Raw genomic sequence first — 12,435 nt, forward strand, 5'->3', positions numbered from 1 at the left:
CTAGAAAGTTTCTAGGGACCCTTCCAGCCCTGAGATTCTCCAAATTAAACCATTCAGCAAGGAGGGAAGTTCCAGATCTGGCCAAAAGGTGTGTTTTTAACTCACTGCCCAGCCCTCGTCCAGGTGGAGGGCTAATACTTTCACTTACGAGAAGAGGAGGGAAGCCAAAAGAACGGCATCACCTCCCACTCCTGGGAGGAGAGTCCACAAGGAGTATTTCATGACCCAGCACTCCTTCCTCCTTCAGCCAAGCTCACGCCATCCCGACCAGGCTGGTCAAAAAGGCCAGAGCTGACCTGGACCACATTATTAACAGCAAGGAACTTTTTAAAAACAGGATTGTGCCTGCCTGCATTTCTCCTTGCAAACATCACCCTCTCTTCATCGCGACGCCCTCCCCACCCCTCACATCTGCTCTCTCCCTCTGCCTTCCCCCATTCTTGGGGGGCAAGATAAGACGGATACCCCTGAAGCACAGGAATGGAAGGCACTCTCTGGGCCCTCCCCCCTCCTCCCCACAACACAGCTGGAGGGGGGAGGGGAGGTCAGCAGGGTTCATAAAGGCCAGATGTTGAGGAGAAAGAGAGCAGTGCCCACCCCACGCCCACCCACCCCACCCCCACCCTCACCCCCAGCGAAGGAAAAATTAAAAGAGACAGCTTTTAAAACAAAACTTTTGTGGTCCAAGACAGTTTTTCTCAAGAATCTGCTCTACGCAAACAATAACAACTTTTTACAAAGCATTTTCACAGAAAAGGAGACAAGTCCTTCCCCAGTATCGTATGTGGGAATTGCTCCTCCCTCAGCCCGTTTTGGGGGAAAAGGGGGCACTATTCACTAGTGTAGGCAGAAGGGTCACTGGGTCCCTCAGTTGTTGGGCAGAGCCACAACCCTCGGGTCCCCTTCACACCTAAGCGTGGAATCTCCCTCTGAGCTAACCTCCCCTGACCTCACCTGGGTGGAGGAGAAAGCGATTCCACTCCTCTGGACTCTAGAGGGTCCTCCTAGCCCGAGGGCGTGGTCCAGGCCTCTCTCTCCCTTCCCCCCTAGAAAACAGAACCTCTGACCTCAAAACTAATCCCCTGGCCCTGCCCACTTCGGATCCATCAGGTCCCTGACAACTCCCGAAATGCCAGAAGTTAGGGAGGGAAGCTGAAGGTACCTCTGCCCAGTTCCCATCCAAACCCAAACTTTGCCCCTTCAAACCCCACTGGACCTCGTGCCTGGACCAAGAGCCCTTTCATTTACCCCTTCACAAAAAGCAGCTTGTCTCTACCCGGTAAGGGGGCTGAGTGTCTTTGGGTGTCCCAAGAACGGACCCAGGCCTGCCCTCAACCTCCACCCCCTCCCATCCACAAATCGGTGGAGAGGACCTCGAAAGGCAGCTTGTTTGGTCTGATTTTATTGATTTCTTCCACCTTCCATTACTTTCCCTGGGACGTCTCTGGCCCCTTCCCCAGGCAAAGTTTGCACTTTTGGAGGGGAGGAAGGCCCTCAGCCCTGCCCCTCCTAGTACCGGGAGTAAACTAGAGGAGGGGGCTGATTTATGGGGGCGGGGAGGGAGTCCTCTTTTACCCATCAGACGTTATAAACTGAAAGCAAACAGGGAAAATTGAAGAGGGTAACTCCAAAACTGGACAAAAGGGAAGAGTTGCTGGCTGAGACTGAAGACCTCGCTCATTAGGGGTCACCTGAATTGGGGGGCCCTGGGAAAGAACAGGAAGGGGGTGATCTTCCCCTTGCCCAAGCTGTCTCCTCCTCCGTGAACGCTGCGGTGGTGCTTGGAGATCTAGGGAAGGCCTGAGGGGAGTGAAGGGTTAAAAGCCTGATGGTGGGGGTGGGGGATGCCCCCAGGGAGCTGCCAATCACCTCCCCACCCCCACCACAGCCCCCTCATCCCCAGGCTCGCCCACAGAAACAACCGGTTTGTCCATCACCAAGGTCTCTCTCCCTCTTTTTTTTCTTGTCTTTGAGCGGTAGCCTCCTTTGCTCCCCCTGGGGTGAAGGCCCTGCCCCCAGAGATCCGAGATGGAAGAGGGGAGGGGCTGGAATCTATGTCATTAAGCCTTTTTCGGTTAAGCCTTCTCCTGACTCCAGCCTTTGGCTCGTCTCCAAAGGATGAGGATGAGGGGGAGGGGGTGTCACTTCAACCAGTTAGGTGCTTGAAGATCACTGTCATTTGAGGTCCCTCTGACCACAGGCCGTAAGCCATAGAGGGGACAGGCAGATGTGAGAAGCGAGGCTCGACCCTCAAGCCCGCAGTTTGGCTGTGGCCCCAACTTTTCCCCCCTTGGCAGAAGAGGTCTCGCGCTCAGAGTTCCTCCAAGTTGATCCCCCAGAATTTGAGGCCGGGGGGCTCAGGGACAGCGGGCCCCCCTATCTGCCACCTCCAGAGCGGGTGGGCAGGCGGGGGCTTAGAGTCTCCCTGGAGGCGAAGTGAGGATGCCGGCCCTAAGTCTCCGTCCTCGCCCACCACCAGGGCCGGGGGGCAGGGGAAGCAGTCGAGGAGGCTGAAGGTGCTCGCGGTGGGGAGCGTCGGCGCTGGGCGGCGGGGCTGCGCGCTGCGATGGGGGGGCGCCGGCCGCCGGCGTTTCTTGGCGGCTCCTCGGTTGGGCCCTTTTGCTGGCGGCCGTTCGGGGCCCCGGCGCAAACTCGGAGTGTCGAGGGCGAAGCCCTTCGCGTAACACCAAAGTTTAGACCGGCGGATCAGACGATCGAAATGTTCCTGGCGGAGATCGCCGGGCGCGGCCGGAGCTCCGCTGGCCGTCGAGGGGCTGGCGGCTGGTGCCTCGGGGGCGGCCTGCGGGGAGTTTTCATCGACCGCGGCCGTCTGGCCCGGCGGAGGCGGCTCCGACGCGGGCCCGGGATCCGCGGGCTCGGTGGCGAGGCCCGCAGGTGGCGGCGGAGGCCGGGAAGCGGGCTCCTGATGCGGGCTGGCGGCGGGGCCAGGCTGGGAGTCGAGAGCCGGGGCTGGCCTAGGTGGAGCCGAGGCAGAGCTGGTCGGAGATTCCCGAGGGCGCCGGGGCGCCGGGCAGCGGCCGGGAGCTACGCCGGAGCGAGCGCCGAAGTGCGGGAAACTGCCTCCGCCCTCTTCCTCCTCGCCGCGGCCCCGGCACACGGCGGCGTCGGCATCCTGGCCGGCCGGGCAGTTTGAATCGCTGGACCGCCCGGCCTGTCCCGCGAGGTGCTTCAGGCCATCCGGGGACCAGCTGCCGGTGCACAGGGGGTCGCGAGGGCCCAGCAGCACCGGGGCCCGCGGCGCCAGCTCCCCAGGCCCCAGGCCCATAGAGGACGCCCGGGGTTTGGCAAGGGCGCAGAAGGCAAGGGCACGCAGGCACAGCGGAGAGAACTCCTGGGTCCCCCGACGCGGCTTCCGGGGTGTAGGGGAGCAGGGCGACCCTCGCGGGGACGCCGGCACTGCGAGGCGGGGAGCGGGGCACAGAGTCTCCATGGAACCGCCCGGGGGGGTGCCCACTGCGGGGGCCCTGGTCCCAGCGGCGGGATGCCCTGGCTGCCCGAAGAGCCCACGGGCGAGGGGAACATCGCCCCCCCTCGACGGGGAGGTCTCTGCTCACGGGCGCCCCCGGCCCGCACCCCTGGGCCGCGGAGCTCTGGCTCCCTCCTCGATCTCGTCACGCGGCCCTCCCGGCGGCCGGACTCCTGGGTCCCTGCGAGTCCCGGCGCGGTCGGCCGCCCTTCCTGCCGCCGCTTTCCCTGCGCAGCCCCGGCGGGAGCCCCTCTCGAGTAGCCCGGAGCGCAGAGGCTGGGGAAACAAAGCGGCCGGCGGCCGCGGGAGGCGGGAAGGACCCCGGGCCCGGCACCCGGTGCCCGGGCCCAGGCGGCGGGGAGGGCGCCTTCCGCCCGCTCGGCTTCTTTCTTCCCCGCTGGCTCCCGGAGACCGCGTTATAGAGAACTGCCCCCTCGCTGCCCCAATACCAGCGCCGGGGCCGCGAGCCCGCCGCTGATTGGGCAGCACTGCCTGTGACGTTAGCCCGGACCCCACCCCTCCGGCGGCACCGCCCCCGTCCCCATTCCGCACACAGACACACACACGTGGACCCGGCGCGGCTGCGGCTGGGAGGGGGCGAGGACGGAGAGCGCGCGGGTGGGATCGTGAGGGGCGAAATGCGCGGCTGCACGTGGCCCGGTGGCGTCTTGGTGTGCAGTCGTCGCAAAGCAATTGTTTTTTCCCTTAGCAGTCACGGTTTTCGAATCTGTAAAATGGGATTGTTCCTATCTACCTTTTGAGGCTACGTGAATCAAGGTAGATGAATCTCAGAAACAATGTTGATGGAAAAGGTGAAATGAGGCGATGGTGGTTTGCAAGCTTTGCACGGCAGGGACTCCTGCAGACAGAGAATGTTCCCTACCTCTCTGTTCCTGTCCCCAGAACAGTGCCTGGCACACAGTGGACTCAAAAAAAGTCGAATGAGTAGTTAGGAATTGGGTGTGTGCAAGATGAACAAAGGAAAAAATAAATTCGGAGGAGGAGTATTATTACGCCCACGGAAGACGATAAATAGACTCTCTCGGTACCTGCTTCCATTTCTCTAATGCAGTTTCTAAGTGGCCCCTTAACCAAATTCTGCGGGGCTAGCTGTGTAGCCGCCCTGAATCCCAAGACTCTGCCCTCTGAGGCCTAAGCTGCCAAAATGGTTTGAGGAGGCCAGAGGAGGGGACACACAGACCCTCAATCTTATCTCCCCCAAAGAGAGTAAAGGAAAGAAAAAGTGAATTCCCACTAAAAATCCTGATAAGGGAGGACAGCCTCCCTGCAACACGTTCTCTTTCCTTACCCTCCTTTAGTTTCTGTAGAGCTTACTGTTACACAGAAGTCTGTGAATGTATTCTTTATTGTCCATCTCTCCCATTAGTCTGGAGATGAGCTGATGAGAATTTTGTCTTAATCACTACTGCATCCCCACTGCCTAGAACGGTGCCCGACATAATAGATGCTTAGTAAATATTGGTAAGTCAATGAATCCCCAGAATATTTCTCTCTTGATAAAAATCAGGTTATTGGAATATGACTGCCTCCCATCCCCAGAAATATAAAGAGACATTGGTATGAGTACATGGAGTAAGAGGGTGTGTGTGCAGAGGGAGGGTCACAGAGACAAATGTCTCATTCTGGGGCCAGGGTAAGAGAGGGTTTCTGTTAGGGGACAAATGACGCAGCTTGCTTCCTGGCGCTCCTGGTGGTGACAACAGAAGCATTGTTTTCCTACATTTCATCAAATAATATTTGGGAGGAAAGGGACCCAGAAGGTCTGCCTCCCCTACCTCCCTTTTGCAGAGGCCCGAGGTAAAGCCCCCAAGGTGGGGCAAAGACTTGAGGAACAAGGAGTGTGGTGTTCTATTGCTCAACACACCCCCTAGCATCTTCTGCTGAAGTCTTCAGGGAAGTTGTCATGAGGGGGGACCCTGGGGTCCTGCCAGTCTAGACTCCAGGGTTCCTGAGTGCCCCAAGAGCCCTGGCCCCTCCCTACACACACACAGGGGGAAGTTCTAGAAGGATGATGATCTTCACAGCTGTCTCTTCTGGTCGACAGTGCTGAGAACACTTATTCTGAGACAGTAGTGCCAGATTTCTTTTGCTTCTGGGGCAGAGGGGCATTGCTTCAGTCCCAGCCAACACCAGCCCTACTTAGCAGCTGAGATGCCTGGGGAGAGGTCTTGGCCCCACCTGAGGGAACCTGGACTGGGAAACTCCTTTTATCCCCTAGAGTCTCATTCATATTTTCATTCCTGCACCTAGTACAGTGTTGACACAAGGAGAGAACACTCAAGAAATTTTTCGGTGTGAAAAAAAATGAATGAAGCTTATATAACAGTGTAGATCAATGGCCTCCTCCTTCTCCCACTCCAAAAGCTACCAGTCCCCCAAATCTGAGTTTAGGGGCTTTATTGGGAATCTTTACTATTGAGAGTCCTTCCCTGGAGGAATCCCCTCCATCTCCACTTTCCCTTCTTCCTCTTCCTGGAATCGGACACCCCAGGATACAGCCAGGAAGGCAAAGCCTTTTGTAGACCTGGAAGTGCTCTACAAACATTTGGAATGAGTGTGAGTAACTCTCCAGCCGAAAAGACCTGGAGTCATCGAGCCTCCTTTTTCAGAGAGCTTGGGCTGAGGGTGCCAGCTGTGCAACCCTGGGAAGGTCACCTAGACATTCTGGGTCTCAATGTCCCCATCATGAAAAAGGAGACAACAGTAGCGTCCTCACAACATCGTCAGGAGGGTGGAAATGTGATGAGAGCCGGCTGGCTCAGTTGATGCAATTCCTGTTGCCTACAGTAGAGGGCACTGGATGAGGAGGAAACACCCTTGTCCGGAGCCCCTTCTCTTCAGAGCAGAAAAAGAGAGCCGAGGCTGGATGCTGGGTCCCATCTGACATCTCCGGAATAAAGGATAGGAAGGCCCCCGAGGGACCTGGAAGCCAGCCCTTCCCCTTCGTGGCCCATCTCGGTCTCACCCAAAGGCCTGTGTTTGCGGATTTGGGAGCAGGGGACCTGCCCGGTTGCTCTTTCCCTGCGAGAAGACACAGCAGGGAACCGGCCCCAGACATCCAGCCCAATAATAATAACTTCTACAGCACTGACTGCATTCCAGTCTCTGTTCTAAGCACTGTATGTTATTAATCTCCATAACAATTCTATGAGATACTTTTGTTTTTAAAAAAATTTTACATAACATACATTACCCATTTTAAGTGTCCAATTCAATGATTTTTAGTAAATTTACAGAGTTATACAACCATCACCATAATCCACTTTCAGAAAATTTCCTAAGAGAACCCTCATGGCCACTTGCAGTAACATCCTGTTCCCGCCCCCAGCCCCAGGTGACTAATCTACTTTCTGTCTCTATAGATCTCTCTTTTCTGGCCGTGTCATAAAAATGGAATCTAGCATATGTGCTCTTTTGCATCTGACTTCTTTCACAAAAGCCTAATTTTTTGAGATTTACCCAGGTTGCAGCCCCTATTAGTAGTCTGTTTCTTTCTATTGCTGAGGAGTATCCCATGGTATGGACACACCGAATTTTGTTTATCCAATCACGTTTGGGTTGTTTCCACTTTTCGGTTATTACAAATAATACTGTTATAAACAGTGGCATACAAGTCTTTGTATGGACATATGTTTTCATGTTAGAGTGGAACCACCAGGTCATATGGTAAATTTAGGTTCAACTTTTTAAGAAACTGCCACACTATTTTCCATACTGGCTATATCATTTGACATTCCTATGAATGTCCATGTTATAAATGAGGAAATTGAGGGACAGAGATTTTAAGTGACTTGCCCAAGGTCACACTGCTAGCAAGTGTCAGAGCCAGGACTCAAACCCAGGGAGCAGGGTCCTGAGTCCACACTCATGATCCACACTCATGACCATAAGTCTACACCATGACAATGAACCTAAGAAGGAAGCCATTTCTTACCCCACCACGCTGTGGCTAACATTTTTGCTCATCTTGCTTCCAGAATTCCCTAAGTCAGATTCTATTCCATCCTAGTAGGGCTGCATCACCCCCAAGCCAACACCCACACTTTGCTCTACACCCTCTGGAAATTTGCACCCACAGTTAATAGCTTAAGTTCTGGACTCAGATGGCTCTGTTCATATTCCAGACTTATCCTTTTACCAGTTGTGTGATTTGGGGGCAAGTTACTTAACCTCTGCTGGAGTTTCCTCGTCTCTAAAATAGGAATAGCGTCTGCATGCAATCGCAAAATGTTTGATTATGGAAAATTTCAAACCTACACAAAAGTAAACAGAGGGGTATTTAATGAACCTGCATGTACCCAACACCCAGCGTCAACACTTACCACCTTGTGGCCAACCTTGTTTTACCCTTGCCCCCACCCACTTCCTCCCCTACTCCCATTGGGGAAAAAAAATCAATTTTATTCAGGTATGACTTACACACAATAAAACGTGCATTTTTAATGTACAGTTCAAATAGTTTTCACAAATGAATACACCCATGTAACCACCATTCAAATACAGAACACACCCTGTATTATCTTGAAGCAAATCCCAGACATCACATAATTTCACCCCTAAATATTCCAGTACATATTTCAGCCCCAAGATAAGGACTCTTGAAAAATAAACATAACCCCAATGCTATTATCAAACCTAGAAAGAATTGTTATCCATTAAAATCATCAAATAGCCAATCAGTGTTCAAATTTCTAATTATCTTATAATATTTTTTCTTTACAATTTGTTTAGTTTCTTTGAATTAGGATCCAAAGAAGGATTTCAAGTGGTTGATATGTCTCAACTCTCTTTTAATCTATAAATTCCTCCTTTATCTCTTTTTATTTTCTCCTTCCAACGTATTCATTGAAGGTACCAGACTGTTGTCTAGATTTCCCACAGTCTGGAATTTACTGATTGCATCCCCATGGTGTCATCTAATCAAGCAATGTTTATTTAACAATATTTATTAAGCATCTACTATATACGGGATTGCCAAATTTAGCACAAAAATACAGAACTTACTTATTCTAAAAAAAAATATTTGTTGTTTCTTTGTAATCCAAATTTAACTGGACACCCTGTGTTTTGTCTGGCACCCCTGTCTACACGCCTATCGAGTGCTCAAGGCACAATGGTGACCAGACAGACAACCCTCCCACAAGTCTACATTCTAGTAAAATAGGGTGAGCCAGGTAATATACAAGCAGACAATATTCCTTCTGGGCATACCGTGAGGATTAAATGAGAAACCATACATTTAGCACCTGGTCCACAAAAGCCCTTGATAAATGCAAGTGCTCTGGGCAGTAGCTTAGCATTTTCCCCTCCTCCTGTTTCTTCCCTCGTCCCATCCCTGCTCCACATCCCCCCAGGAATTACTCCAGGCTTGCCCTCCTCCTGCTATTCTCCCTCCACATGTCTATAGGTAGTTCATTCATCTACTCACTCCGCAGTCACTGAGCACCCACCTGTAGCAGGCCCTGGGCCAGGCCCTGGGGACTCAGAGGCAATGGGGGAGATGTACATTACAGGCTAATTTGAGAAGGAGCAATAGAGGGATGGCCACCCTTGGAATGGTAGAGGAGGGAAATCTTTTCAGAGCAGGTAATCTTCCACTTCCATCATCTAAAGGATGAGCAGGGATACGCAAAGGAGGCATGAGAGAATTCCAGTGAGGAAACAGTATGGGCAAGGAACAGAGGCAGGCAAGTGCCCGTCCTGTGTGCCACCAACTACCAGCCACCAACATCTTTCCCTCCTGTTAAGTAGAGGGATGCCCTGGCATTGGTCCTGTGCCATCCTCCTGCTCAGAGTCAGCCCTTATCTCTCTTGCAGAGCCACTCCCATCAGCATGTCTCTCCCATTAAAAAGTCAACTCTTCTCCTGACCACACAGGCTCTAGCCCCATCCCTCTCTCCATCCCTTCACAGCCAAACTTCCCCCAGGAACTGTCTGCACACTGTCTTCCTTTTCTCACTTCCCACTTACTCCTCAACCCGCTTCCATCTGCTTCCACCCCCACCCGCCACCAAAATAGCTCCTGCTGAGGTCCCAGTGGCCTCCATCGCATCAAAACTAGCAGGCTCTTGTCAGCCCTCCGTCTCGACCTCTCAACAGCATCCCACGTGACTGGCCACTTCCTCTTTCCAGGAACTTTCCAATCTCCCGCCCTCTGGGCACTGTGCTTTCCTAGTGTCCTCCTGCCTCACCAGCTGCTCCCTCTTGGTCTTCAGCGCAGGCTCACTCTCCCCTCCTCAGCCCAAACGTCGGGGTTCCTCAAGGCTCGGTCCAGAACGTCTCTCTTCTCTCTCTGTACACTCGTCTGTGCTCGCTCTGCAATTACCATCCGGCCAACGGGAGCTTTCCTCTCAGCTCTGACCAAGACCGCCAGTGCCCACTCAGCCTCTACCTCAGGCATTTCAAGACCCCTGCAAACTCAACTTGTCTCAAATCATCAGCGATCTGCCTCTGCCACACCTTCTGCTTCCAGGGAAACATGTCCCAATATATGGTTCCTCCATCCACCCACTTCCACAGCCAGAAACCTAGGCGTCATCGTGGCACCGCTGAGCCAACACCTCAGCAAGTCACATCATTACACCCCATGTCTGCTTATTCCCACCTCCATCTGACTCGAGCCGGCAGCACCCCTACATCCTGCCATGCTCTCTACATAGACACCAGTTATCTAAGCCACAAATTGGATTGTGTTACCCCTGCTCAAAACCTTTTAATGGCTTCCCATTGCTTTCATGATGAAAGTGAAATCATTAACTTGGCTCATATGTAGGGTTACCTAAGCCTGATAACCCCACCCACAGGTCCTCCTGGAGAGGGCCGGTGGGTTCCCTCACCTTCCACCTCCCCTGTCCTGTCCTCTCTCCCATCAGCCACTCTTTAGTGACGAAACAACAAGCCCTCACTCCCCCTTAGCACATGTTGTTTCTTTCTTTCTTTCTTTTTTTTGCTGAGGAAGATGTTCCTTTTTTTTTTTTTTTTTTTTTTTGCTGAGGAAGATTTTCCCTGAGCTAACATCTGTGCCAATCTTCCTCTGTTTTGTGAGTCACCACCACAGCATCACCGCCAATGAATGGTATAGGTTTGCACCCGGGAAAAGAACCCAGACCACCATAGTAGAGTGCACCAAACTTAACCACTAGGCCACGGGCTGGCCCTTGTTCCTTCTGACTGTAAACTTCTCCCCACCTCCCTTCTCCTGTGCCTGGCCAACACCTGCTCCTATCAAGAGTTCCACTGACTCATTCCTTCCTCGAAGATAACCTCTCCCTACCCCTCCAGACTGTGACCAGGTCAGCCTTCATCATTATCCCGCCTCAAGAACTGGATAACTTTCCTTCAGAGCATTTTCATCTGCCTGTCACTATTTGTTAGTGTGATTAACTGATCATTCACCTCTCCCCTACCACATTCTGTGCTTCATGGGGACAAGGACCACATTAGATTTTGCCTTAGCCCATAGTTGTACACATAGGGGGCACTCAAATACATTTTTAAAAATCTTCTTTATTATGCACGTTTCAAACCAAAAGAGAAGTAGAAAATAGTAAAATGAACCCCCACATACCCATTACCTAGATGGGTAATTATGGTAATAATTATTAACATTTTAGTATATTTATTCATTTGGGGGAAATATTTTAAATGATTTAGAGTTTGCATGGCAGTTCATCCCTAAATACTTTGGGAAGTTTTCTTACTACAATATTACGATCACATCTTACAAAATTAACAATAATTCCTTAATATCATCTAATACCCAGACCATATTCAAATTTCCCTAACTGTCCCCCAAAATGCTGGTTTTGCATTTGGTTTGTTCCAACTAGGATCTAAATAAGGTCCACACATTGCATTGAATTATGTCTGTTAAGTCTCATTTAAATCTCAAATAACTTTGTGGTCCCCCCCCCACCCCATGCCATCAAGTTGTTGGATTGCTAAAGTACTTTAAGTAAATTACAGACATCATGCCCCACCTTCTCGATTTCTCTGATTGCTTCCTGGTGGTGTTGTTTATCCTGTATTTCCTGTAAACTGGAAATTAGATCTACAGGCTTGATTAGATTCAGGTTGACTATAGGGGCAAAAACTCTCCATGGGTGACACTCCCTCCCTCATGCTGCATGACGCTGGGGAGTCCTCAGTGCCTGAGCTCCACTCTCAGTGATGGAATGTTGACCAGTAGGTCCCATTGGTGACAGGTGATCCCTTTTTGAGAAGTTGCATTTTCTTCCTTTGGGGCCAACAGGTAATCTGTGGGATGATAACTTTGGAATGATTGTGTTTTTAATAAAGGAGTGAAGGTCAGTGTGGCTAACAGTGGTGAGGATGGTGGCAGGAACCAGAACTCAAACGGCTGAATGCCTTGATAAGAAATTTGGACTTTGTCCTGTAGGAAAGGGGATTATGGACCACTTTTAAGCAAAGGAAGTCAGGTGATCAAACTTGGGCCACATGAAGGGAGTAGGAAACTAGCATTTCCGAATGCTCAGCCTGAACCCAGCTCCACACTATGCATTTGGCATACTTGATCAACATGAAACCTTCACTGTGCTTAAAAGAAAAATGCTATTTTACAGATGAGGAAAATGGAGGCTCTGATGGGGAAGACCTAAGGAAGGCAGTGACCACAGGTTGGACAGGTGTCTGAGGGAGAATCAGCAGCACTTGTAACCAAGTGGCCAGGGGGAGGGGAGATCGAGGAGCCATGGCTGAAGCAGAGGCTTCCTGCACGTCATGGTGGAACACCTGAGAGAAGCAGGTTGGAGGGGAAAATAATGAGCCAGGCTCCTAGCTGCCCAGATGTCTCCAAGCCACTCTCATGAGAAATGGTGTTTATAACATGACAATGTCTATAATTTGGCTTCCGGCATGACTCAATAATTAGCTTAAGTTATTGCTCATTGGCATTTCATTCACAGCAA

The 12,435-nt window shown here is 51.8% G+C and overlaps 1 protein-coding gene across 1 annotated transcript; it reads right to left on the reverse strand.

Moving 5' to 3' along the window:
- Window positions 1-710: 710 nt before the first annotated feature.
- On the reverse strand, window positions 711-3,965 carry EPOP (elongin BC and polycomb repressive complex 2 associated protein). The gene has a single exon (XM_046676628.1). It carries the CDS (start codon window positions 3,449-3,451, stop codon window positions 2,312-2,314), a length of 1,140 nt encoding a protein of 379 aa, XP_046532584.1. The 5' UTR covers window positions 3,452-3,965; the 3' UTR covers window positions 711-2,311.
- Between the last annotated feature and the right edge of the window lie 8,470 nt (window positions 3,966-12,435).

The sequence above is a fragment of the Equus quagga genome, chromosome 11 (assembly GCF_021613505.1).
Source record: "Equus quagga isolate Etosha38 chromosome 11, UCLA_HA_Equagga_1.0, whole genome shotgun sequence".
NCBI classification, from domain to species: Eukaryota; Metazoa; Chordata; class Mammalia; order Perissodactyla; family Equidae; genus Equus; species Equus quagga.

What these genes read in the sequence shown, in the direction of transcription:
- EPOP (XM_046676628.1), bottom strand. Translation starts at nt 3,451, where the DNA reads ATGGAGACTCTGTGCCCCGCTCCCCGCCTCGCAGTGCCGGCGTCCCCG.